The 27,144-nt window shown below is 36.5% G+C and overlaps 1 protein-coding gene across 3 annotated transcripts in view; it reads left to right on the forward strand.

Annotated features, from left to right (window-relative positions):
- LOC150086979 (myocyte-specific enhancer factor 2C-like) overlaps positions 1 to 27,144 on the forward strand; it is a 306,192-nt gene that overhangs the window by 180,215 nt on the left and 98,833 nt on the right. For all 3 annotated transcript variants that reach the window (XM_090371724.1, XM_090371725.1, XM_090371722.1), the window contains exons 4-6: positions 4,585 to 4,749; positions 17,662 to 17,785; positions 17,881 to 18,068. In XM_090371724.1, coding sequence (XP_090227850.1) covers positions 4,585 to 4,749; positions 17,662 to 17,785; positions 17,881 to 18,068 — 477 coding nt within the window. The remainder of the gene's footprint in view (positions 1 to 4,584; positions 4,750 to 17,661; positions 17,786 to 17,880; positions 18,069 to 27,144) is intronic.

The raw sequence follows: 27,144 nt of genomic DNA on the forward strand, positions 1-27,144 counted from the left end.
ATCATCCAAGAACTCCAGAAAATTCTTGCTGGTGTATGAGTGACCAACTTTCTTGTATCCTCTCTAACATACTGCTGCTGCTGCAGAAAACAGTCATCCAAGAAATATTCATCATCCAAATATTTATCTTGGATATGGACCTGGCAGCATCAAGTGGGTGCTATTAAATTTGAATTAATTGACATTTTTGTAAATTTATAGTATTTGGTATTCTTATTAATTTGCATTCTTTATAAATTATTTCAGGAGTGCAGTCCTTCTGCAACACCATTAATCTTTATTTATTCTTCTCCCCCTCAGTTGTTTCTGTAGTTACCTACTGGTGTCCTTCTTTTTCATCATTTACTTGGCCTTTCATGTGACTGCCTTATTGTTATTTCATATTTTAATTATATATATATATATATTACCCCAGGGGCTCACATCTGGTGAGTATGGGCTTGGCACACCTAGGGTCCTGAGCTGGATATCATCATTTTTCTCTTCTTGGTGATTCCCTTCTACGTTTGACTCTCTCTCTCTCTGTTTCTCTTAGGGTAACTCAGGAATTTTTTTTTTGGCTGGTGCAGCATAAGCCTTAGGCTTCCTTGCACCATATAGCTAATAAAAATAATAATAAATAATAATAAAATATATAAGTAGTATTAAAAAGTTGTATTAATATACTAAATTAAATATACATAAATGGATGTGCTAGTTATACAAAGTGCCAGCACCTAGCAAGGTGAGGAATGTAGAAAAAGAACTGCAGTAGATTTAAAATCCTAGGGATTATGATAAATTCAGAAAAATTATGGGCTGAATTACCAAGCCAATATAAAGTGGGGGAACTGTAAAGGAAAATTAGTACATCAAAATAATAAAATGCAAATAAATGGAAATAAAAATGAAAATGAAAATGTTATAGCTGTCATCAGATATGGGGGAGAACATATTTAGAAAATGGTCAAATATAGGTAATGCAAATATGCATAATTTGATGTCAGCAGAAATAATTATTGATACATGATCAGTTATAAATTTTCTCCATGCACTTGTATTCTAAATACGTTCCCACTTTTTTGAATTTCATCACTGCGTACTATTAAGTCCGCTTCGCTGCTATAAATTGCTCTATCATGTAAATACAGGTAGGTCCCATTTTACGATGGTCCATTTTACGACTTTTCACATTAAAAACTGTTTCAAAATATTACCTGAAAAAATTGAAAATCACAAAAAATTCACAACTCAGTAACATGTTGCAGCAACACCTGCAAGTCCAAACATGCACTAGGTGTTTCCTTTATTTTTCGTGGTGCATTGTGGGTGGAATGATAGCTAAGCCAAGAGTTATTATTATTAATAGCCATATGGTGCAAGGAAGCCTGTGGCTTATGCTGCACCAGGAAAAAAAAAATTCCCAAGTTACCCTGAGAGAGAGAGAGTCAAAAGTAGAAGGGAATCACCAATAAAGAGAAGAATGATGATATCCAGCTCAGGACCCTGGTGTGTGTGCCATGTTCGTTTCATTGTGAATTTTCCCTCAATTGTTAACGGGTTACACAGTGTTATTTCTCATTAATAATAGTTTTTGTGTAACCATGAGCTCTAAGCGTAGGGCAGTTTCTCTGCTGGGGCGGGGGGGGGGGGCAAAAAGAGTGTAAAACACTAACAATTAAGGGGAAAATGGATGTGATTGTCACATGGAGTCTGGTGAGCATCGGTCGGATGTGTGTAAGGCGTTGAGTTTAGCACACCTTCTACTGTATCAGCGATTATGAACAATGTTGATAAAATAAAGTGCGCGCACACACACACACACACACACACACACACACACACACACACACACACACACACACACACACACACACACACACACAGGGATAACAAGCGTGTCATCCTCCAGAACAACTTATTCATGCAGTGAGACAATGGAAAAAATGGAGAAATTGTTAGTGTTGTGGGTTGATGATATGAACCAAAATAACATTCCTGTTATACAGGTGGTAATTCTGGACAAGGCAAAGTCGTTATTTGAAGAAATATGTGAGGAAATATGTCTGGTAACACTGAAACATTTACGGCCAGCAAAGGGTGGTTTCATCAGTTTAAAAACTGTTGTAAAATTCACAATTTGAAGGTGTCTGGTGAGGCTGCTAGTGCTGACGTTGCGGTGGTGGAAGAGTATCCTTCCGAATTTAAACGCTTAATAGACGAAGGCAACTACCATCCTGATTTAGTTTTTAATGTGGACGAAACGGGTAGTGGAGTCATCACTTAAGTAAATACGTACTCAAGTGATGACTCCACAGGACCAAAGTAAAATTTTATTTTATTATTGGTACATCAAAATAATAAAATGCAAATAAATGGAAATGAAAATGAAAATGTTATAGCTGTCATCAGATATGGGAGAGAACATATTTAGAAAATGGTCAAATATAGGTAATGCAAATATGCATAATTTGATGTCAGCAGAAATAATTATTGATACATGATCAATTATAACTTTTCTCCATGCACTTGTATTCTAAATACGTTCCCACTTTTTTGAATTTCATCACTGCGTACTATTAAGTCCGCTTCGCTGCTATAAATTGCTCTATCATGTAAATACAGATAGTAAATAAATAAAACATGTGCATTAAATGTTTAAAATATTTAATTATTTATAAAGAACAGAAATATTAGTGCATACTTGGAAAAATTTTGGGAATTTTGGAACCTATCTCATTCAATTACATTATAATTTTGTTTTGTTTTACGACTTTTCATTTTATGACCCTGTTTTGCTGGAACCTAACCATGTCGTAAAACGGGTCCTACCTGTATATGTTCACTCAGTTGAAACCTGCTTGCATTCAGCTATTCTACTGAATTGATGCACTTCATCTCCCTGCCTTTTTCCTGCCAAACTGGTTTTCACTTCGCACTACTTATAATATTCCAGATATTGTACCCGTTCACTTTCTTATTTTACTTTCAGTTTCGTTTTAGATTCATTTTATCGGCATGTTCGACACGTATATTTCTATACAGGCTTTTAGTATTAACTCCCTTTTATATTAACACCATTCATTGAACTATTAGTGCAATAAGAGGGTGAAACAAACTTTCCTACTATCTTACTTCTATCGCTATTTTTCTTCTTTGTTTATTTAAAATACTACTTTTTCCCTTCCCCTTCCTTTAAAATATTAAAGGAAGGGTAAGGGAAATTTAATACCTCACCCTTATACCATTTGCTTGTTCTAAATTGATTTCCTATCTACACAAAATTAAATCCTACAATAAATTCTACATATTCATTTTAACATTTTTTTATGTTAACTAAATTATTGATACCTCAATAAATTACACTGCATTGGAACTACGTTGTCCAAATTGTATTAGAAAGTGCTAATTTCTTAATGACTTGTTTTGACCATTCACTTTTCTTCTACTACTATGTACAAGTATAGAAATGCAGTTCCTGATACATGGTCAGGTGTAGTCCCCTGATGATATACCTGATCATGTATCAATAATTATTTCTGCTGACAACAGATCATGCATATTTGCATTACCTATATTCGACCATTTTCTAAATATGTTCCCCCTTATCTGATGATAGCTATAACATTTTCATTTTAATTTTTATTTTTATTTCCATTTATTTGCATTTTACTATTTTGATGTACTAATTTTCCTTTACAGTTCCCCCACTTTATATTGGCTTGGTAATTCAGCCCATAATTTTTCTTAATTTATCATAACCTCTAGGATTTTAACATTCTTTCACCTTTCATAAATCTACTACAGTTCTTTTTCTACTTTCCTCACTCTGCTAGTTGCAGGCACTTTGTATAACTATCACATCCATTTATGCATATTTATTCAATATATTAATACAACTTTTTAATACTACTTATATTTAGTCTTGCATCCTTTTAATGCTGCTTTGTGCTTTTAGGTAATTTTGCATTCACTGAAACCATTTCAACTGTATACCTTTTTCTATGTAACTCTTTAAAAATTAACTTTACAGAGTTACATTGAATACCCATTTACACACACACACACACACACACACACACACACACACACACACACACACACACACACACACACACACACACACACACACACACACACACACACACACACACACACACACACACAATTAAAAACAACATGAAATAAACTATGTACGTTTTAAATACAGAAATTTAAATATTTAAAAGAATATTTAATTTAATGTTTATTAAATAAATAATAAATAAAAAAAATTTAATTTTAAATATTAAATAGAATATTTACTTTTTAAAATGTATAAAGTAAGATATTTTTAATATATAATTAAACTGTATACATTTTAAATACAGAGAATTGTAAATATTTAAATATAGAATATTTTTAAATATTAAAAATATTTATTATTGCAAACATTTAAAATGTTATTAAATTAACTTATATGATCATGTTTTGAAACATGATCTGTCACTAATAAAAATTTTCCTGAACAGTAACCATATTTTTGCTTAATGTAGTCAGGAAGATTTATAAGGTTATATGCAGTGTTCTGTATTAAAAAATTTTATTTCCTCCCTTTCCTTTTAGGCACTAAATAAAAAAGAACACAAAAATTCACTTAATGGCTGTGACAGCCCAGAGCCAGATTTAGACCAGTATACTTTAACTCCAAAAAGTGAAGTAAAATATCAGAAAATCAGTGAAGAGTTTGAATTGATGATGCATAGGAACTCTCAGTTAGGAGGAAACAGAGTAAAAGCTTTTTTGTTAATTTATAATGTATTAATATATACTGGTGTTCAAAGAAAGTGCATCCACCCCTTAAAATTGTCATCCAAACAACATAAATCATCATCTGTCATCATTCCATGATTCATGGTCGATGTATGAAGCCTTGCCACCATGCCCTGTCTATGTACTTCTCTCTGTCATTGATTTCACTCCAATTTCCTCCTCTCTTAATGACATCAGTCTTTATCATGTCTTGCCATCTCATTCTTGGTCTCCCCCTTGGTCTTTTGTCCTTTAATTGTAAATCAAACATTCTTCTTGGCAAACGCCTCTCGTTCATCCTCTTGACATGTCCAAACCATTTCAAACTGGACCTTTCATTCCTATTCTGGAGTTTTTCACCCTGAATTCTCTCCCTATTCACATCATTCCTGATTTTATCTTTCCGGTTATGAGATTTCATCACAAATCTCATTTCTGCCGCCTGAATTCTGCTTTCATCCTTTTTCCTCATAGTCCAAGTTTCAGATGCATACATCAGAATTGGTACATAATAGGCCTGATATATAGCCTTCTTACACTTCAGTGGTATGTTCCTGTTTCAGATCAGATCTTTTATCTGCCTATAGAAATTCCCACCCTCTTGTATCCTTCTACTTATTTCTTCGTCTATCACTCCAGTCTTTGTAAGTGCTTCCTAGATACTTGTTAACCATTGTTAACCATTTTTAGCTCTTTCACTTCCATTGTAATGTATCTGTCAAGCTCTCTACTCATCTTTAGATCTATTAGTTCACTCTTCTCTTGATTGAAAACCGGTCCAAATTCATTGGCCATACTAGCCCATATATCAACTTGCCGTTGCACTTGTTCCCTGCTCTCTCCTCATATGCAGAGGTCATCTGCGAAGTGCGTGACTTTCATCTGGTCCTGTCCAAGTTGTTCCACCACTCTACATTGCACATCATTCATGACAGCTATGAATAGTAGTGATGACAGGACGCCTCCTTGCCTCAAACCTGATGTTATTTCAAAGCTCTCTCTCTCAATCCCATCACTGTTCTTACTTTGCTCAGTGTAAGAATATGAGAATTGAGAATATGTGCACTTTGGTGCACATATTCTCAATTCTCTCCACAAGATGTTCTTCTATCCCCACGTTTCTCAAAACCTCCCACACTTTCTCTCTCTTTATGGCATCAAACACTTTCTTTATATCCAAAAATGCCATCTATAATTCTTTATCGTGTTCATAACACTTTCCCATCAGTTGCCTGATGCAGAAAATTAAATCCACCGTCAATCTGCCAGGCCTAAAGCCATACTGTTCCTCAGCCATCCTATTTTCAATCGTTCCTTTTATCTTCCGCTCTAACACTCTCTCATACAGCTTACTCACATGTGATGTCAGTGTGATGCCTCTATAATTGGAACACTTTTTCCTGTTCCCCTTCTTGAACAATGGGATGATCAAACCTTCTTTCCAGTCCTTCAGCACCTGTCTCTCATCCCAGATCTTACAGAACAGTCTGTATGTCCAAGCTATCCCTGCCTCGCCTGTAGCCTTCAGTATGTCATCCATACCAGCAAACTTACCTGTCTTGATGTATTTCCATGCCTACACTACATCATTCCACGTCAAGTCTGTGTGCTCTCTCTCTCTCTGTATCTTCGCTTCCATCCCCTCTTCTATGATCAACCTGCCTTTGTCCCTTTTCTTGGCTGTCCTGCACATTCAACAGATTTTCAAAATGCTTCCATGTTTCTCTTATCTCTTCATCCTTGGTTATTAGGTTCTCATTCTTATCCATCAAGTATTTGCTCTGTTCACCATCTCTTCTTCTATTCCTCACCATACCATACAGTGTCCTTTTATTACCATCTATATCTTGTCATAGAGTTTCACTCCATTCTTCCAACCAAAGTCTTCTCTCCTTGTTAACTATCCTCTTAGCCTCTCTCTCTTCACAGTTTCATATCTCTCTTGATTTTCACAGCCTCTCTCATCCTATCATTCCACCATGGGGTTTCTTTCCATAGGCGCCTCCGTAGCCAGGTGGGAAGGAGCAGCAGTGCGTAGCACACGCTTCTTGATTAGACCGGGGTTCGAGCCCGTCACCACCAAATACGGAGGATGCGGAAAGGTCATTCAGGGAATGACCACCGCATATCCCGGAGCAATATGGCCTTAGTTGCTAATGCTCCTAAAAACCAAATAACAACAATAACAATAACAACTTCTTTCCATCTCCTTCTATTGCTTGTCCTTCCATCATCCTGCTCTGTCAGTCCTACTATACAGTCTTTGAATGCTTTCCATTGTGGTTCCACGCTGTTCACTACTGTCTTAGGTACAACCTTCCTGAACTCTTCTCTGAACATCGACCCTTTTTCCTTTTCTTTCAACTTCCACACCCTTAGTTTTCTCTTTCTTGTTATTTTGATCCTCTTCAATTTAGGGAATCTTAAAATTCCAACAACTAACCTGTGATCACTACCCAGGGAGACCCTAGGAATGACCTTGATGTCCACTAGTCTTCTGTATCGCTCTTCCATGAATATATAGTCAAGGAGGGATTCCTGTTGACTGTCCCAACCATATCTTGTCACTTTGTGACTCTTTCTTTTCTTGAACCAGGTGTTTTCTATGACCAAGCTGTTCCGTAAACAGAAATCCAACAGCCTGTCACCATCATCATTCCTAGGTCCCCAACCATGTGAATCCATAACTTATTCTAGTCCTTGTCTCTCCACTCCGACTTGTGTTCAGATCACCCATGATAACTGTTTTCCACCTGTGATGTTCTCTTTGAGCTTGTCCTCAAAACTCCAGCTTCTCCATTTCTTTGCAACCATTTTGCAGTGTGCGTAACATTGTACTATCTTCAATGTTTTGCTGTCATTCATTTGCAGTTTAATTGACCTGAGTCTGTCACTGATATTATTCACCTCCAGTAACCTTTCTTTAATCCTGTGGTCTATAATGATGGCTACACCCTTCCTCGCCTACATCACCCCAGACCAATATAGGTAATAGCCTCCTTGTAACTCCCTACACCCATTTCCTTTCCATTGCCCTGGCGCCTCCGTAGCCAGGTGGGAAGGAGCAGCAGTGCGTAGCACACGCTTCTTGATTAGACCGGGGTTCAAGCCCGTCACCACCAAATACGGAGGATGCGGAAAAGTCAGGGAATGACCGCATATCCCGGAGCAATATGGCCTTAGTTGCTAATGCTCCTAAAAACTAAATAACAATAATAACCTTTCCATTTTGATTCACTGAACCCAAGTATGTTTATTTTTCTGTCCTTTAAGATGTCTGCACACTCCTCAATTTTTCCTGACAATGTCATAGTATTGAGTGTGACTAGTTTAATATATGTCATCATCAGCTGATCTTGTTGGCTGCAGATACCATCACGTCCAGGCTAATTAGCTTTGAGGCTTCTTTTTCTATTGAAGGCAATAAATTTAAGCTTCCAATCTGCCAAACCTGTTACAGGTTTGGCAGATCGTAATGTAAGTATATGGCAATATTTCTTACAGATTGCATCAGATAAGATTGACACACATAGGTGATGATGTAATATTGCATCATCTGTTACTTTCAGCTTTATAAGCACGCTCTTCAAGAGTTGCAGCCATTCCTTGCTTGTGTTGGGATGGTGTGCATTTGATGCCATGCTGTTGTTGCTTTACATGAGGAAAGATTTTCTTATAGAGTGTCTTGTAATCGGTCAACAGTGAGTTGATTTCTTTGCAAACTCAAGAATACTGGTTCTGCTGGTAGGAAAAAAGGAACGGATGCATAAGAGTCTCTACGGCAAAACAGGACCACGTTTTGGAGCACTTATTCCTTAAAAACCGTAATGCTGCTTCATCTGAGCTGAAAAGAGAATGGGAAGAACATACAGGAGTGGTAGCAAGTGCAGTAACAGTCAGAAGATGCCTCTTCAAAAATGGACTTGTAACCCGTCGTCCTAAGAAGAATCCCCTCCTCATACAAAAGGCCTGACGTAGCCGAGTGGTCAGGAGCGTGAGTGCAGTAGCACATACTCTTTGAGTGGACCTGGGTTCAAGCCCATGACTGCTAAACACAATTAACAATTTGTATTGATTGATTTATTGTAAACTCTACTGACCTGATGGTCGTGCAGGAGTACAAACAAGAACATTTTTTTTTAAATGAAAAAGGCCTGATTAATTTGGCATAAGGAGCATGTCTAATGGACCCCCAAGCAGTGGAAGTCAGTTATTTTCTCGGATGGGAAGAAATTCAACCTACATGGCTCTGATGGGAGACAAACGATTTGCCGTAGACGTAGTGAAGAATACCATCCAGACTGTATGGTATCTACAGTGAAGTTCCCTACCAGCCAAATGATATTGGGGTGCATTTTGTATCGCAGAGTAGGTTACCTGCAGTTTGTAAAAGGTTCCATAAATGCGATTGGATACCTGGCTATATTGGAAGGCAAATTGCTGTTAACCATTACAGACCATTTCAACCTGCCAAGTAACTGCATCTTTCAGGACGACTCTGCTCCTTGTCATCAGATGAAATGTGTAAGCAGGCACTTCTATAGCTACTTCAGCTTCATTTCTGCATTAGAGTTTCGACAGTAATGTGTTTACATTTGTTACAGGTGAAAAAATAGTTGGAAGAACTGTCCATTACGAACTCTTAGCTGGCCAGGAAACATCTCGGACCTGAATTATATAGAGAACTGTTGGCATCGTGTGGAATCTGCAGTTGCTTGAAAGAAACCAAAGACCCTTCATGAACTTCAGGAAGCCGTAATTCATGTTTGGAACCACAAACCATGGTGGAATGATAGGATGAGAGAGGCTGTGAAAATCAAGAGAGATATGAAACTGTGAAGAGAGAGAGAGGCTAAGAGGATAGTTAACAAGGAGAGAAGACATTGGTTGGAAGAATGGAGTGAAACTCTATGTCAAGATGTAGATGGTAATAAAAGGACACTGTATGGTATGGTGAGGAATAGAAGAAGAGATGGTGAACAGAGCAAATACTTGATGGATAAGAATGAGAACCTAATAACCAAGGATGAAGAGATAAGAGAAATATGGAAGTATTTTGAAAATCTGTTGAATGTGCAGGACAGCCAAGAAAAGGGACAAAGACAGGTTGATCATAGAAGAGGGGATGGAAGCGAAGATACAGAGAGAGAACACACAGACTTGACGTGGAATGATGTAGTGTAGGCATGGAAATACATCAAGACAGGTAAGTCTGCTGGTATGGATGACATACTGACGGCTACAGGCAAGGCAGGGATAGCTTGGACATACAGACTGTTCTGTAAGATCTGGGATGAGAGACAGGTGCTGAAGGACTGGAAAGAAGGTTTGATCATCCCATTGTTCAAGAAGGGGAACAGGAAAAAGTGTTCCAATTATAGAGGCATCACACTGACATCACATGTGAGTAAGCTGTATGAGAGAGTGTTAGAGCAGAAGATAAAAGGAACGATTGAAAATAGGATGGCTGAGGAACAGTATGGCTTTAGGCCTGGCAGATTGACGGTGGATTTAATTTTCTGCATCAGGCAACTGATGGGAAAGTGTTATGAACACAATAAAGAATTATAGATGGCATTTTTGGATATAAAAAAAGTGTTTGATGCCATAAAGAGAGAGAAAGTGTGGGAGGTTTTGAGAAACTTGGGGATAGAAGAACATCTTGTGGAGAGAATTGAGAATATGTGCACCAAAGTGCACATATTCTCAATTCTCATATTCTTACACTGAGCAAAGTAAGAACAGTGATGGGATTGAGGGAGAGCTTTGAAATAACATCAGGTTTGAGGCAAGGAGGCATCCTGTCATCTACCACTTATATTAGTTTAGTTTGTACCTGGTGATCTTTTCATTTTGTTTTCCATTTAAAATGATAAACTGAAGCAAATTGAGGGCTTCTAATAACATTTCAGCCATAATTGTCGTGTTTACCAAAACTGCTATATAAAGGTTGCAAATGCTCATTTTGGAATATTTTGAGAGCACCTGTCAAATATGACTTAGCTTTGCCTTAAGTGTTAATAAATATCTTTTGTTTATATTTCTGTTTATGATACTAGTCATTAATGTAACATACCATCGCGAAAAAGGGTTAGAAATGTGAAATTCCTAGGTGATGTACTTTCTTTGAATACCAGTGTAAATGTACTTGAAGTTTCTTTTTGCAAGATAAAGAGTTCCAAAATTACAATACATTTCAGTTTTCTTAAATATAACATATACTATTTAGTTGTTATTTATCAGTATGATGTTAATGTTACTTTATGTGAATGAAAATATGTTATTTCTTCCTTAGGATGAGATTTATTCTACTTTTATCGTCCTTATTATAACAGTAGTACTAACTAAAGCCATTATCCTGCTTAGTAATTTTGTTCACTAACTGACAAATAAATTTTAGTAAAAGCTGTGTTACCTGGCTAATTGTGAACTGGTAATTTCACAACTACAGGCCATGTTCCCCAAACAGAAAAAAAAAAAATAATAATAAATAAATAAAATAACAATAAAAAAATAAAAACAAAATTAAAAGGATACAGTAAAAGTATTCTTAGAACATATTAAACAAAGAAAATAATTCTAAAACATGGTTTTATTGCATGAAAAAAAATCTTAATTTTTTCCATTGCATCCTATAATTCTTATTAATTACTTCTGATTATTATTAATTTTTGAAGAAACTTTTCAGAACTCAGTTCTGATGCATTCTGGCTAGAAAGCAGTTCTGCATTGTATGATTTCTGGATTACAGTATCAAAAAATTAGCAAATATGGATTTGCTGGATATGTGAAAATTTCCACGAAGAGGAAAAGAATGCAGAGGAAGATGAGAGTGCAAAAAAGGCGACAGAGGTTAACTCTTTAAAATATGTAGGCAAAAGGTACAAATTACACAGGACCTAAAAATCTACTCAATTTACAGTATGCTGTGTTAAAAATTGTAGAAGCAATTATGAAAGTACAGGAACTGCCTGACTTACGTAATACTCGACTTACACAAATTGGACTTTACGTAAATTTTTGCTGGCCGGCAAAAACTGTAAAAAATATGGAACCGTATTTTGCATCTGTAGGTATTGTGATAAATCTGGAGGTATTGTGAAAATATAATGTAAATGCAATAACATATTGTGTTTTTTTTTTTTTTTTTGCCAATTTGTTCCAAGGCCTTTGGAAGATGAAAATTTTTCTATATTATTAAGTTATTTATCTCTCTAAAAGGTCATATTTATAATGGGAATTGCACTGCACCCTCATCATTATCATATGTTCCGGTTATAAGAATCGATTTTGAACGCTTCTTCATGGGCACCTCCGTGGCCAGGTGGGAAGGAGCAGCAGTGCGTAGCACATTCTTCTTGATTAGACCGGGATTCGAGCCCATCACCACCAAATACATACCAATAATCTTTTTTTTTTTCGAGGAAAATTTGTTGAAATCTGCGTGATATGAATCTCACAATCAGACGTAAGTAAAAACTTGTTTCATTTTCCCATATGTTTGCTTCCTCTATAATATGATCTTGCACTTGTATGGTATTCCTCTATGATCTCGCACTTTTATGGTATCACGGGCTAATAAGACTGGATTGGGAGTTTTCAATTCCAACCGTCTTTTACAAAGAGAAAGTGACGCCCGTATTTGTCTTAGTGTGAGTAAGAATTTCTGTTACGTTACTTATGTCAGCTTTTTTCAGAAACAAACATTTCATTATTGGTTGAACATTTACCCAAGCGTATACCATTATTTTGATAGTATGAATCAGAGCTGTAATACTCAATATGTTCTACGTTGATAATAATATTAGTAGGGAAGTGTTCTACGTACTATATTGAGGTAAACTCCTCTTATTAATTTACTACCATTATTTTGAGAAAAAAATATTACCGTATTTAATTTTATTATTATTATTATTTTCTTTATCAATAATTTTTTTATAAATTTCAGGATACCCTGTTATGATGGAGTTGTTGAGAAGGCATTGCTACACAATAGCCTTTAAATTACAAGTAATAGAATTTGCAAAGCAATATGGGAACCATGCTGCTGAAAGACATTTTGGGCCACCTCCTACCGAGAAAATGGTACGTGCCTGGCAAAAGCAAGAGGAGAAACTTCGACAAGCAATAAAGTCAAAACACAACCTTCGCAAGTAAAAAGCTAGATGGGAGGAACTGGAGAATGAGATGAAGACGTGGGTTACAGATCAGAGGAGCCAAGGTATTGTGATAACGACTAAAAATATAATTTCTGAAGCTAAATTGAGGGCAGCTGCAAGAGGGCATGATGACTTTACAGGTGCTATAGATTTATGAAGAGACACGGATTAGTGATGCGAACAAGAACAAAAATAGCACAGAAAATGCCTGAGGAGTACGAAAACAAAATTATTGATTTTCACCAATATGTTATCAAAGTCAGAAAAGAAAATGGCTTTGAACTTAGTGAAATTGCAAATATGGATGAAGTTCCATTGACGTTTGATGTTCCCTCTAATAAGACAGTTGATTTTAAGGGTGCTAAATCTGTGACCATTAAAACTTCCGGCAACGAGAAATCCCATTTTACAGCAGTGCTGGCATGTTGTGCTGATGGTACTAAGTTACCACCATTACTAATATTTAAAAGGAAAACAATGCCGAAAGAAAGCATTCCAGCAGGAGTTTTTATTCAAGTTCACCCCAAAGGAGGGATGGAAGAGCATGGCATGAGGTTTTGGCTGGAAAAGGTGTGGTCGTGCCGTCATGGTGGACTTCGCAAGAAGCCGTCGCTTCTCGTTTGGGATCAGTTACGGTCTCACCTAACTAATTGTACTAAGATAAGATTAAAAAGTTTAAACACGCAAATGGCTGTAATTCCTGGAGGGTTAATGGGTCAATTGCAACCCATGGATGTATCAATAAATAGTCCTTTCAAGGACTACATGCGTGAAGAATGGAATAAATAGATGATGCTCCCACAGCATCAACTAACATCAACAGGGCTCATCAAAAGACCTACCATTGTACAGGTTTGCCAGTGGGTCAAAAATGCTTATAATGAAATTAAAACGGAGACAATAGTACGATCGTTTAAGAAGTGTGGCATCACCAATGCTCTTGATGGCACAGAAGATGACCTTTTGTGTGAGGAAACAGATTCATCTGACTCAGAGATCGCTCATAACATGGACGATGGTGACATTGAATATCTTGAATATTATGATGATTTCAGTAACGGCTTTTTAGGGTTTAAGGATAAATGAAAATGTCAGATATTTCATAATCTTTAGAACAAATAAATATTTTTAAAAATTTCTTGTTTTATGAATTGAATAAAAACTCCATGTTGTAAGTCCATTTAATAAAAAAATTTTAAAAAATAAATGTAACTCCATTTAATTTATTTTTAATACCTACCCCCTGATTACATGGTGCCTCCGTAGCCAGGTGGGAAGGAGCAGCAGCAGCAGTGCATAGCACACCCTTCTTGATTAGACTGGGGTTCAAGCCCGTCAACACCAAATACGGAGGATGCGGAAAGGCTAGGGAATGACCACTGCATATTCCCGGAGAAATATGGCCTTAGTTGCTAATGCTCCTATAAACCAATATAACTAACCCTGATTACATCCTGTATGGCGCCATGTTGCCATATTTGTTTGCATCAGTCGGTAAAAGATCGCTTCTTAGTTTCACCGTAAACAGTATCTAAAACACCGTAAACAAATTAGCACAGTATCATTCTGCACAACGAAGGTTGTTTATCTTCAGTCCTCCAATTTTGATGCCAGTCTCTAAATCTTCCAAAGCTTCACGCACGATATTTTTGGCATAAAGATTAAAAAGGTGAGGTGATAAAATACAGCCCTGCCTGATACCGTTACCTATTGTCTGCGTTTCCCATGTTCGTTCTCACAGTTCATTCCTGTTCCTGGTACAGTAGCTTAATCAGCTGAATTATGTGGATTGGGAAACCCATAATAGTCATCGTTTCCCCTTCTTGATTAGACGGGGTTCAAGCCCATCACCACCAAATACGGAGGATGCAGAGAGGTTAGGGAATGACCACCGCATATTCCCAGAGCAATATAGCCTTAGTTGCTAATGCTCCTAAAAATCAACATAACTAACTAACTAACCCTGATTACATCCCGTATCATGCCATGTCGCCATATTTGTTTACATCAATCGGTAAAAGATCGCTTCTTAGTTTCACCGTAAACAGTATTGAAGGATAATAGAAGGGTTATTATTTTTTCCAAAATATGTGGCCAAAACTAGGGTGTGTCTTGTATGCCCGTGCGTCTTATAAGCTGGAAAATACAGTACTTTTGAGGCTTATTGGATTTAAATGTAAAAGATAGCGAATGCTTAGAAAACGGTACTCACCTTGAATTAATCTGCGATGGCTTACTTAGGCAGTGTGGTTAATATTTAGGTTGAATTGTTAAGTTGAATAAAATTAAAAGGGGGGAAAATAGGTAAGTGTTGACTGAGTTAAAATAGGTGCAAGGAAACAGAAGCGTACACAATCAATCCTTGGTTATCATTGAAGTAAAAAAGCAAAAGAATAATTGAAAACTAAATAAGGTGAATATGGTGAAGCCAATAGTCATTACGAGGACTTTCGTAAGTTAAAACGTCTTCAGTTGGCAATGTGTGGAGAGTGAATGCACATGGTATTTAAGAAATAAATTATACTCTCGTGATGCCTTTTTTGACATGTGGGAACTTTAATCACAAGAGGTTCCAAACTGGGGAAAGATTGAAGGGGAGTTTGGAATTTAGAATTTTAAGGTTTGAGTGGTGCTGGTACCATTCAATAGCTAGGGCTTCATATTGAAGTATTCTGTAGCTGGATTTTAGTTTAATGATGGAAATGGCAGAGTCAATGAGGGGAGTGTGGTTGTGGGTCTGGGCATGAATTGTAAGTTCTGTAACAGATTGGTTAGACGTGAGACTATGGAAATGATAGTATGCACGGGCGTTGAATGTTTTTGATGAGCTAAATTTGGTTGTGGTACTTCCGATGTAACATGTATTACAGTTTGGTTGACAATTAATGAGGTATATTATATTATTGAGGTCGTTTGTAGGATATTAGTGTGTGTCTTTATAGGAGCTGAAGAAGGATCCTAATTTGTTGTAGGTGGAAAAAACGAGGGAGATATCAGTGTCGTTAAATAAACGGCGGAACTGTCCTACGAGTTCATTGTGATAAGGGAGGACTATGCGGATGTTTGTTTTATTGTTGTCTTTGATTGGATTGTTAAGTTTAATATCTTTTACTAGTCTATTAACACGGTACTTGAAGATCTATAAAACTTCGCATTGTGGATTTAAATGTTTAAAAAAAAAATTACTATTAAATAAAATTACCCGAAGGATTTTGTCTACTGAAACCTCATCCCACAAGGAACTACAAGATAACAGCAGGAAATGCTGTAGTTCTGTGCTATGTAGACCACTATTTGCATTGTACAGTACTTATTTTAGTATTGGATGAAGTACTTCACCATAAAGAATGAAGATGTCATTGGAAGAATTTTATCAGTATGCTATGGCACCTTTCCTATATGTGTATTTGATCTTGCAACATATGTATTTCCTGTATATATATTTGATCTTGACAAAGACAAATGCAGTGTATTGTACATGGGTAGCAGTAACCCCAGAGTTCTACACTCAGTGTAGTGGGAAATGAAAAAGACCTGTGGTAATTGTCAAAGCAGTTTATATAATTTTCAAGGCAGTGCAGACAGACAGCTCATGGTGTCTTGTCAATGATAAACAGGAACTTTGCTAGCAGGGATAAAGAGGTTATTATCCCATTGTATAAGGCAATGGTCAGGCCACACCTTGAGTACTGCATACAGTCCTAGAGGCCTTATTTTGCTGCTAGAATGAGTACAGAGAAGGGCAATGAGATTGTTGAGGGGAACAGAGGGGGTGCTCTTACCAAGAAAGGCCCAAGCTCTGCAAATTGCAGGGTCTGGAGACTAGGCACCTGTGAGGGATGATTGAGTTATTTAAGGCTTTGAATGGTTTGAGCAAGCTCAATGCTGATGGGATTCTTCCTCTTGCTCAGAATATGCACTTGGCAGTGCATAAATTCACACTGAGAAAAGAGTTGCAGAATAGATGTGAATGGTTGATTTCTATTAACAAATTTCCATCTTGCATTGTGGAAGTTGCTAGCTCAAATGAATTCAAGGAAGAACTGGACAACCTTTTGGAGCAAATGAATTAGTGAATAGGAAATGTTTTTTTTTTTTTTTGGCTGATGCTGTATAATCTTGTCTTCTTGCATCATATGTCACTACTAATCCTAATCAGGACATCATTATCTGTCCAAGTTATTTTAAGAACCCTGAGCCAAATGTTATTGGATAGATCAAATACCAAAGGCTTGCAGTTGCTTGGAAAAAAAAACCTTGTAAAATACTTGACACTCCAATAACTTAAATCCCATGCTATATAAGAAAATTTGGAAGACCATGTTATTTTGTTAACTTTAGTTATTGTTCATTGGTGTTCTCTTGATTTAATAATTTCTCTTATATGGTATTTGATTATTCTAAATCTGTCAAAATTAGAACAATAAGCACCAGGTATAAAAATTGATAAGCATGTACAGAGGAAGTTTGTAGAGGTTTTCCTTTTTGTAGAACAGAGGAACACATGCTTAGCTATTGTGTGATGTCCAAATTGTAGATAGAAAAAGTTTATATTATAATTCCTTATGGTTCTGTAGGAGAGAAGAGGGTAAGCTATATTTATAGAAAAAGAAAAGAACAAATTGACTGTTAGGTACACTGTGTGCCCATTTTAATATTTGTTTTATTTGGATACAGTTACTTAGTGTCTAAATAATTATTCATTAAATATGAATTTCTTTGGTAATTGTAGCCATCACAAGTGTCAACTATGACAGAAGATCTTTCCCCTCTACCTGTATCTGTTAGTTATACTCCTCCAGATGCTGGTTTGCTTCAGCATCCTCATCCGTCAGTAAGCCCTCGACCTAACTCAGGTTTGTTTTGTTTTATTTTCATCTCTTATTTTTTCACATTTTTATTCATTCCAAATTTCTTATTGAATAACAAGAATTCATTCTCATATTTACAGCATTATTGGATGTCAGTGGGGCTACTACAAATGGTTATCATCGGGAAAGATCTCCTTCATCTCTCCCTAGTAGTAGTTCTCCTGAAGCTTGCAGTAAGCAAGAGAGACAACCATCACCTTGTGCCACAAGTGTTCAACATAGTGTTCATGGTGTTATTCCCAGCTCACATTCTGGTTCTATATCCCTGGTAATATATTAGTTTTTGTTAATTTATTCTGTTCTTTATCATTATAATATTAAATCAGTATGTGACATGTTTTTGAATAAGTTATATAGCTTTTTGTTTTAAAACTGTCATATTTACTCACAGTATTCTGCATATTAATTTCCATATTCATTTTAGTTTGAAAGTCATTCTTAGAAATAATTAGTCATATCTTTATCCATGATAGGGATTGTAGTGCCTTCTGGGTATTATCTTTTGTTGGCCTTTAAACATGCAAGACCTTAACAAGAAAAAATTAATTTTGTGCTGTTCATCTGGTGAAATCAATTGTATGCTGTTCACAGTGCAATATTCAAAAATTGGTAACCTCGAGACCTGAAGGTTGCAAGTTATTATTTTATTATTAGCCATATGGTGCAAGGAAAGAGAGAGAGAGAGAGAGAGAGAAGTAGAGGTTAGAAGGGAATCACCAAGAAAGAGAAGTAATGATGATATCCAGCTCAGGACCCCGGGTGTGCCAAGCTCATACTCACCAAATTTGAGCCCATGAAGTTTTTGGACAATAAATCCAATTAATTTTGAATTGTTAAAACAAATGTCAACATTGATATATCAAATGATATATCAATGTCAAATATGCCAAATGATAACTTATGTGGAAAATTAGTTTCCCGACACTGGACTCTAGCACTGCTCGCTCGGTAAACAGACGGTAGGTGTCGTCGGTCTGGAGCCGAAATCGAGAAGGATATATTGATTGACAGGTAGGCATGGCAAACGATGAAATGATTGGTGGTGGGTGCGACAGATGACATGCTACTGTGTTGTCATTGGTTGGCATTATAATGTGTATTTATGAGTAAAGAACGGTGCATAATAGTTTTGTGATGAATGGTAAACAGGTAATAGTAGCGATGAATCTTTTAAAGATGGAAAAAAACTTGTAAGGAAAATGAGACGGTTGATTTTTTGATGAAAACTAAATTAATAAAAGTTTCATTCCATTCATTTTTATGTTCTTCTTCTCATTATTAAAAGAAGATTTTTGGAGTTCATGAGTGTTTTTACTATATTGTTGATTTAGGTTTGGTTACAAAAAAAGGAGAAGGTTTCTTTATTTTTCATTATATTTCGTAACCTGACCTTAAATGGTCAGTTAGGAAATAACAGAAAAGGTTTCCTTATATTTCACATATATATATATATATATATATTATATACATATGTATGTATATATATAGTGAATAGCTATTGAGGTGTTGATTGACGTTATGATACGTGTGTATCCGCACAAGTGTCTTTAAAAATAAAAGTACAGTAATAAAAAATTAATATTTTGAATAAACAATTTATGTGCTAGTCCCCATGATTCTAAAGAAAAAAAAAGGTTAGGTTACCTCCTCCATTTCGGGAGGGATTCAAGCTCCCATGGGATTCAAGTGGAGGTAACCTGACCTTTTTTCACCATTAGGGCATATTATTGAACAAGAAAATAAAAATACAGTCATAAAAAAAATTTATTTTTTTATGAATGTATTTCTAAATATCACTGTGATTCTAAAGAAAAAAGGTTAGGTTACCCCTTCCTTTGGGAAGGGTTCAAGCTCCCATGGGATTCAAGTGGAGGTAACCTGACCTTTTTTCACCATTATGGAAAGCGTTCATTAGGCCACGTTACCATTAGTGCTTCTGAGTGATACTAAACTGATGTTACGTGTGTTGTGTTCGCGCACCATTCAGCACATCGTTTGCCATGCCTACCTGTCAATCAATATATCGTTCTCGACTTTGCTCCAGACCGATAACTCTTACCGTCCGTTTACCGTGCGAGCAGCGCTAAAGTGCCGTATCAGGAAACTAATTTTCCGCGTAAGTTATCCGACATTTCTCATTGTTCTCGTGTTGGCTTTCTTTACCTTTGCCAAGTTTTCTTTTGTTGATGCTACGAAGAAGAATTTTAGGCCTGCCAATTTTATTCAATACCCACTCATTTGTTCTTCGATCCAAGTAAGAAATATACACAGTATTCCCTGTAACACCACATTTCAAATGCCTCAATTTTCTTCCTGTCAATTAGTTTTAGATTCCATCCTTCACATCCATAAATGGCAACTGGAAAAATTAACGAATCAATGATTCTCAATTTCATCTTTAGGGGCAGATCACGATCTCTCCATAATTTTATCAGATCAGCGACCAGTGTTTTAGCAGTTGCCTGTCGTCTCTTTACATCATTTGAGCAGTCACTATTTTTATTTATTCTTGACCCTAAGTAATCAAATTCATCAACTTCTTCAATATCTTGCCCATTAACCTTCACTTTACTGGAATCAAGATTATCACCAATCTCCATAATTTTACAATAATTTTAGTTTTACACACATTCAGAAACAATCCTTTTTTCTTACTTGCTTCACATACTCTCCTCAGAGTTTCTTTAAGATGATCCTTAGAATTACAAATTAGCACAGTATCATTCTGCACAACGAAGGTTGTTTATCTTCAGTCCTCCAATTTTGATGCCAGTCTCTAAATCTTCCAAAGCTTCATGCACAATATTTTTGGCATAAAAATTAAAAAGGTGAGGTGATAAAATACAGCCCTGCCTGATACCGTTACCTATTGTGAAAAAGTCTGCGTTTCTCATGTTTGTTCTCACAGTTCCTTCCTGTTCCTGGTACAGTAGCTTAATCAGCTGAATTATGTGGATTGTGAAACTCACAATAGTCATCGTTTCCCATAGTTTCTCATGTTGAACACAATCAAATGCTTTTGCATAATCTATAAAACACAAAACGACTGGAACATTGAATTCTTTGCATTTTTCAATAATCAGTCGTAGACTTAAGATCTGATCTCTGGCTCCTCTACCCCTTCTGAAACCTGCTTGCTCTTCTGGCATTTCTTCAAGTTTTCTTGAGATTCTCTTCAATATGATTTTAAGAAGAATCTTGCTAGCATGAGAAATTAGGCTAATAGTCCTGTAATTTGAGCAGATTTTCAGATCTCCTTTTTTTCGTAAGGGGATGAAAATTGATTTCTTCCAGTCTGATGGCCACCGTCCCATTTCCCAAATTTTTACAATAATTTTATGAAAAAACTCGGCACCCTTCACACCTGTAGCTTTAATCAATTCTGTTGGGATTTCATCAATTCCAGGTGATTTGCCACATGTTAGTTCTCTGATAGCTTTTTCGACTTCTTCCTTCAGTGGAACTGGTTCATGATCACACTCTTGAAAAGCGGGTGGCAGATCATTATCCTTAATAATACGTAAAAATTGCACACTGCTAGATACAGTGTTGGTCAGTTGTAGAAAGTTCTTGCGTAGGCGTGTTACAACGAGTAACAATAGACCACAAGGGAATACCAGGTTTATGGATCTTTAGGAGTCCATAAAATTGCAGAAGCTGGTAACCTGTTGCATGGAGTTTCCAACGAATGTTTCTTAGAATTTTGTTAGAAAGAAACCAGGCATGCCCAAGCTTATTGACTTTGGATTCCAACTTCTCCAATATCTTGATGGGAGAATCCTGTATGGGTACATAGACTTCATGATCTTGCAGAAGAGAGAGAGAGAGAGAGAGAGAGAGAGGGGGGGGGGCCTTGTATATGTAATCAGATTTGTCCATAACAGTACGCTGGCTCTTATTGGTGGGTAAGATTGCAATGTTATTATCTTTGCATAAAGAGGTAAGGGCTTCGTGTTGATAACATCTAAGATTGGTAACAGCATGTTGTAAGATGGATGCAGTTCTAAAGCGAATTTCATTTACAGTTTCTTCAGGTAATTAGCCAAATGACACTTCCACTCCCATAGCCAGAATTTTGGAGTAATAGGAGTTTCCCAAGGAAGGACGGCAAATTTCATGCCATATGTTAGGAGCTCCTTTTGTTCCACAGATAATTGCTTGCTGCTTAAATTCTGTGAATTATCTCAGCCCTCATGTGCAACCCATGAGTGTTCCTAATAGCATATGATTCATGCAGTAAAGCATTGCATTTGCTTTGTTTGCTCAAATTATTATTATTATTATTAGCCATATGGTGCAAGGAAGCCTGAGGCTTATGCTGCACCAGCCAAAAAAAAAATTTCTGAATTACCTTGAGAGAGAGAGAGAGAGAGAGAGAGAGAGAGTGAAAACAAAAGTCAGAAGTAGAAAGGAAAATCACCAAGAAAGAGAAGAATGATGATATCCAACTCAGGACCCTGGGTGTGCACATACTTGGCACATACTCTGGTATGTGCCAAGCCCATACTCACCAGATGTGATCCCCTGGGGTTAAATGGTAAACCTCTGTCTCATGTATGGCTTGAGAACATAAAACATGAACGATAATAGAAAAAGTGGAGGGAGAAACCAAACCTCTTAACTCCTGCATGAGCCTGGCTTTATTAATGCTAACTCTCTTTAATTCTTGATGCACACTGCCAGTTCACATTCCTAAAGTTCTCAAACCAAAATTAAAGCACACAATGGCAAGAAAAGGACTTCCTTGTACCTAAATTCTCTAGGAATAATGCAGTAGGCTTTGCAGTGATGTGCAAAATGTAAATTCTGTCTGTTGCGAGCTTCTGACAAAAACAGCTTCTGCAAGCTAACAGTAACACCATACACATTAAAGGCCATACATTCATTAGAAAAACATTAGTAAACAGGCTTTGGGCTGCATATCACTGTATAATTTCTAACGACTGACAGATGGTTTAAGTTAAACTTTATTAAAATAAATAAATAAATAAATAAATAGATATATACATAAATAAAGCACTAAAACAGATACAAAATAAAAGCATTAGAATACTTAAAAGTGTTAAAATATATATATATATATAAGTAAAAAAAAAGCAATAAAATAGAAGCTTCAGGGTGAGATGTCCTTTCATCGGCTAGTCAGTGTACTGAGTGTATATATATAGATATATAGACAAAAAGGTAAAAATCAGTATATTTGTGTATGTGGTGAGGGAGTTGGTTTATAAAGTGTAGTAACTATGGAAGAATCGGAAGAACCTGTAAGTAAAAAATCAATTTACCTGAAATAAAAATAAAATGCAATTAATAATTGTAAGAACCAAGAGCTGTTGGTCCTAGGACTTTAACTACTTCATCAAAAGGGTCAGCAGTAAAAATCATAGGAGCCACAACAATAGTCCAGGTCTCTGTTTCTGTTATGATGTATATGTAAATGGTATATGTATACATCACAGCCGACCCGACAGAGACCAGAAGGAAGAATAAAATAAAATAATAAATAAACTATAAAATAAAAATAAAATCCTGTGGAAAGAGAAGTATGAGATTTAAACTCACAAATATCTAAGAGATGGGTCAAAAAACAAGAAAACTTACTGTCTGTATTGACCGAAAGACGTTGTTGTCAATGGTGATTGAAGGAGAACTGAATGTTCACTTGCAGTGTATATGTCAGTTGAAGTAGCGCCCTGTGTGTGGGGGGGTTGAAATCATAATCTGGAACTGTACCCGTGTGATGGGGAAGCGAGCAATTAAACAGATGAGGCAAAAAGCGAGCAGAGGGAGGAAAGAAAAAATAAGTAGTGTGGAAAAGATACAAAACTTTGTAATAGAAGAAACAGGTAGCAATAGTAGAGAAATAGCATCTCAATATTGCTTTGCCAGCCTAATTGCTCATGAGAAATAAAATATAGTAAAGAGAACAGCAGAAAGTAATTAAAATGGAGGTGAATAAAGTAGTGCTCTGGGGTTGCAAGCCCGTACCACAAATGGCCCCTGGACGGAATATATATATATACATACACACATTGAAATAACAGGAGATGACTGAACATGATCAAAAATCAGAACTCCAGTGCTGATAAATAATGCAGTATTACGCATAAGTAAGGAATGCTAGCGCTCATCACACTGTAGTATGGCACACTCCATAATGGGGTGTATGTGAACTCCCCTATTGCAATTCATTGTACTGTTACACCTGACTGTGTGGATTGCCTTAAGCTATGAGCACTGGTGGTAATCATGTGAGTAGTCAAAGGTTTCAATGTCATAGTGGGGATCAAGGTTATGTTCCTTGATCCAATAATGTTCAACAACAGCAGAACATTACTGATTGTGGGTCTGCACACACTCCTGGACATCTTCATAGCAGCACTTCTTGTACCTTATTTACCTGTGCATAGACACATTCCGGTTCCATTAGTGGTAGGCAATTGGAGATTTCTAAAGTAAGACTGCAGCTTTTTAATTGCGGTTATCCCCCTGGTGTTCTGGATAGGTGTAAGTTGCAAGCTCACGATTTTGTCACTTGATCAAATCCTCCCCGTGATAATGAATTTATCTCTGTGGCCTACATTCCTTATTATCTGGGCACATTGGAATGTCTTGCTAGAATTTTATGTTCTTACCATATACTGTGTGGGTAATTCCTGGGTAGGAAATTGTATTCCATTATTTCCAGAATGAAAACACCCATTCCTCCCTTTTTTACGGAGCAGTTCCATTTTCCATATTATATGTCCAGATTGCAGGATGTGTTATTTTGGTGAGAATGCCAAGAGGTTAAAAGATCATGTCTGAGAGCATGAGGTGGCTCTCCACACTGTTAACTTTGAATGCCCTGCAGTTGCTGATTATTATTGGGTTGAGCAGCATAACCTTGACCCCTGATGCGACATTGAAACCTTTGACTAGTCACATGATTACTGCCGGAGCTCATGGCTTGAGGCACTCCACATAGTCAGCTGTAACAGTACTAGGAATCATAATAGGGGAGTTTACTTACACCCCCATTATGGAGTCTGCAATACTGCAATGCAATGAGTGCTGGTATTCCTTACAGATGCGTAAAACTTCGTTACCGGCATTGGAGTTATGATTTGCAGTCATGTCCAGTCGTCTTATGTTATTTTACCCAATGTATATATATACTTAGTACACCATACACCGCTAGCTGATGAAGGGACACCTCGCACTAAAAACTTCTATTTTATTGCTTTTTACTTATATATATATATATTTTAACACTTTTATTTTATATCTGTTTTAGTACTTTGTTTATGTATATATCTATTTATTTTAATAATGTTTAACTTAAACTAGTATGTCGGTTATTACTAGAAAAACTATATAGTGAGATTTCTTCAACCTGGAAAGTTTTAACTGGAGAAATGAAGCATCCTTGGGTGGAATCCACCACTGAAGATGGTCCCAGATGTTGACGTCACTTTGATCTGTGATCATAAACACAAAACAGTGGATGGCTTTATATTGTTGGCACATTTGATGTCAAAATAACACAATAGGAAGTCTGAGCTTGGCATTTAACCACTTGATGAGAAAATATTTGGCTGATGCAATAGGCCGATGGGTGGATTTCAAAGTGAAGAACCAGATTAGTGAGTCATAGATGGAAAAATATTTCTGTATTGTGTTTGGATTTTGAATGAGTCAGGTTGTTCTTCATAAATAAGGATCTCACACGTCCCGGATTTATGGATTTTACAGATCTCTGTCCTGACTTTTTTTTTTTTTTTTCAAAACAGTGTTGTTTCTCAAATATTTTCACCTGATATCTGGCAATATTGAGTCTAGCTCAACTATACAAATAACTCAAAACAACATAGCCCATGCCCACAGTTAACCTTATGGTGGTGACATAGTGTGACCAGTACCAAGATATATTATCATTGTGTTACTTTGTTGTGAAATATCTTTAATGATTTGAGTTAATCATTGTCTCAGTTCGCAGTGTTCTTGTCAATTTCTCAGTGTTCTACTTTTAGCGTTTCATTATTTTTATATTTGGAATGTATAAATAATTTTATATTTTGAATATAAAAATAATCCTTCTTTAAAATGCTGAAGAGAAAATGCATGTTTACTAACTGTTTATAGGAGCAATTCCCATTAATAAAAGAAAGTAGTGTTAGTGGTGAGTCCTCAAAAGTGGAGTGTTCCTTGTGCTGTGCTTAGTGTTGGTCATAAAGGAAAGGCAAATATATTTGATCATGCCAGCACAAAAAACATAAGGCTGCTGGCTGCAAAATCCTCCAGTCAATCATTAAAGTCATTTTAGGCAAAAACACTCTGGGCAACAAAGAAAGAGATCTAGCCGAAAAAAGAGGCTACGTTCGTTTATCATACCATCAAACACAATCATAGTTTCCAGTCAATGGACTGTACTTCAGCTCTTTTAAAAACATTTCTAAAGAAAAAATTTACCTGTTCTCAAACCAAATGTTGGGTTATTGCTGTGAATACCTCCAGAGGCTCACATCTGGTGAGTATGGGCTTGGCACACCCAGGGTCCTGAGCTGGATATCATCATTCTTCTCTCTCTTGGTGATTCCCTTCTACTTTTGACGCTCTCTCTCTCTCTCTCTCTCAGGGTAACTTCGGGAATTTTTTTTTTTTTTTTTTGGCTGATGCAGCATAAGCCTCAGGCTTCCTTGCACCATGTAGCTAATAATAATAATAAATAATAATAATGTATTATCACCACAAGCAAGGAATGAAAATCTGGAAGCCCTAAAAAATATAAAGTATTACTGCTTAGCTGTAAATGCTTCTAACCACACTGATCTAAAGATTGTACTGATTATAGTGAGGTATTTTTATCCGGATAAAGGCATTGCAACAGAAATATTAGAATTTTGCAGTCTCCCTGGAGAAACCTCTGATCTTATTGTTGACTACATTTTAAAAGTTGCTAATAAACATGACGTTGTTGATAAAATGCAAAGTACTGCATATGGGTAGCAATAACCGAAGGGAAACGTACCAACTGGGTGGTACTACACTCAGGGATGTGGAAAGTGAAAAAGACCTGGGAGTAATTGTGCACTCAAATATGAAGTTTGCTGAACAATGCAGACGGGCTGCCAGGGCAGGTCATGGAGTTTTGTCAGTGATATATAGGAATTTTGCTAGCGGGACAGAGAGGTGATAATCCCGTTATACAAGGCAGTGGTCAAGCCACATCTAGAGTACTGTGTACAGGTCAGTTGCTAGAATGAGTACAAAGAAGAGCAACAAGATTGGTGAGGGGAATAAAGGAGTGCTCTTACCAAGAAAGGCTTAAGTTCTGCAAATTGCAGCACCTGGAGAGTAGGCAC

Source organism: Mastigoproctus giganteus, chromosome 4, assembly GCF_048544385.1.
Source record: "Mastigoproctus giganteus isolate SK-2022 chromosome 4, ASM4854438v1, whole genome shotgun sequence".
Classification (NCBI taxonomy): Eukaryota; Metazoa; Arthropoda; class Arachnida; order Uropygi; family Thelyphonidae; genus Mastigoproctus; species Mastigoproctus giganteus.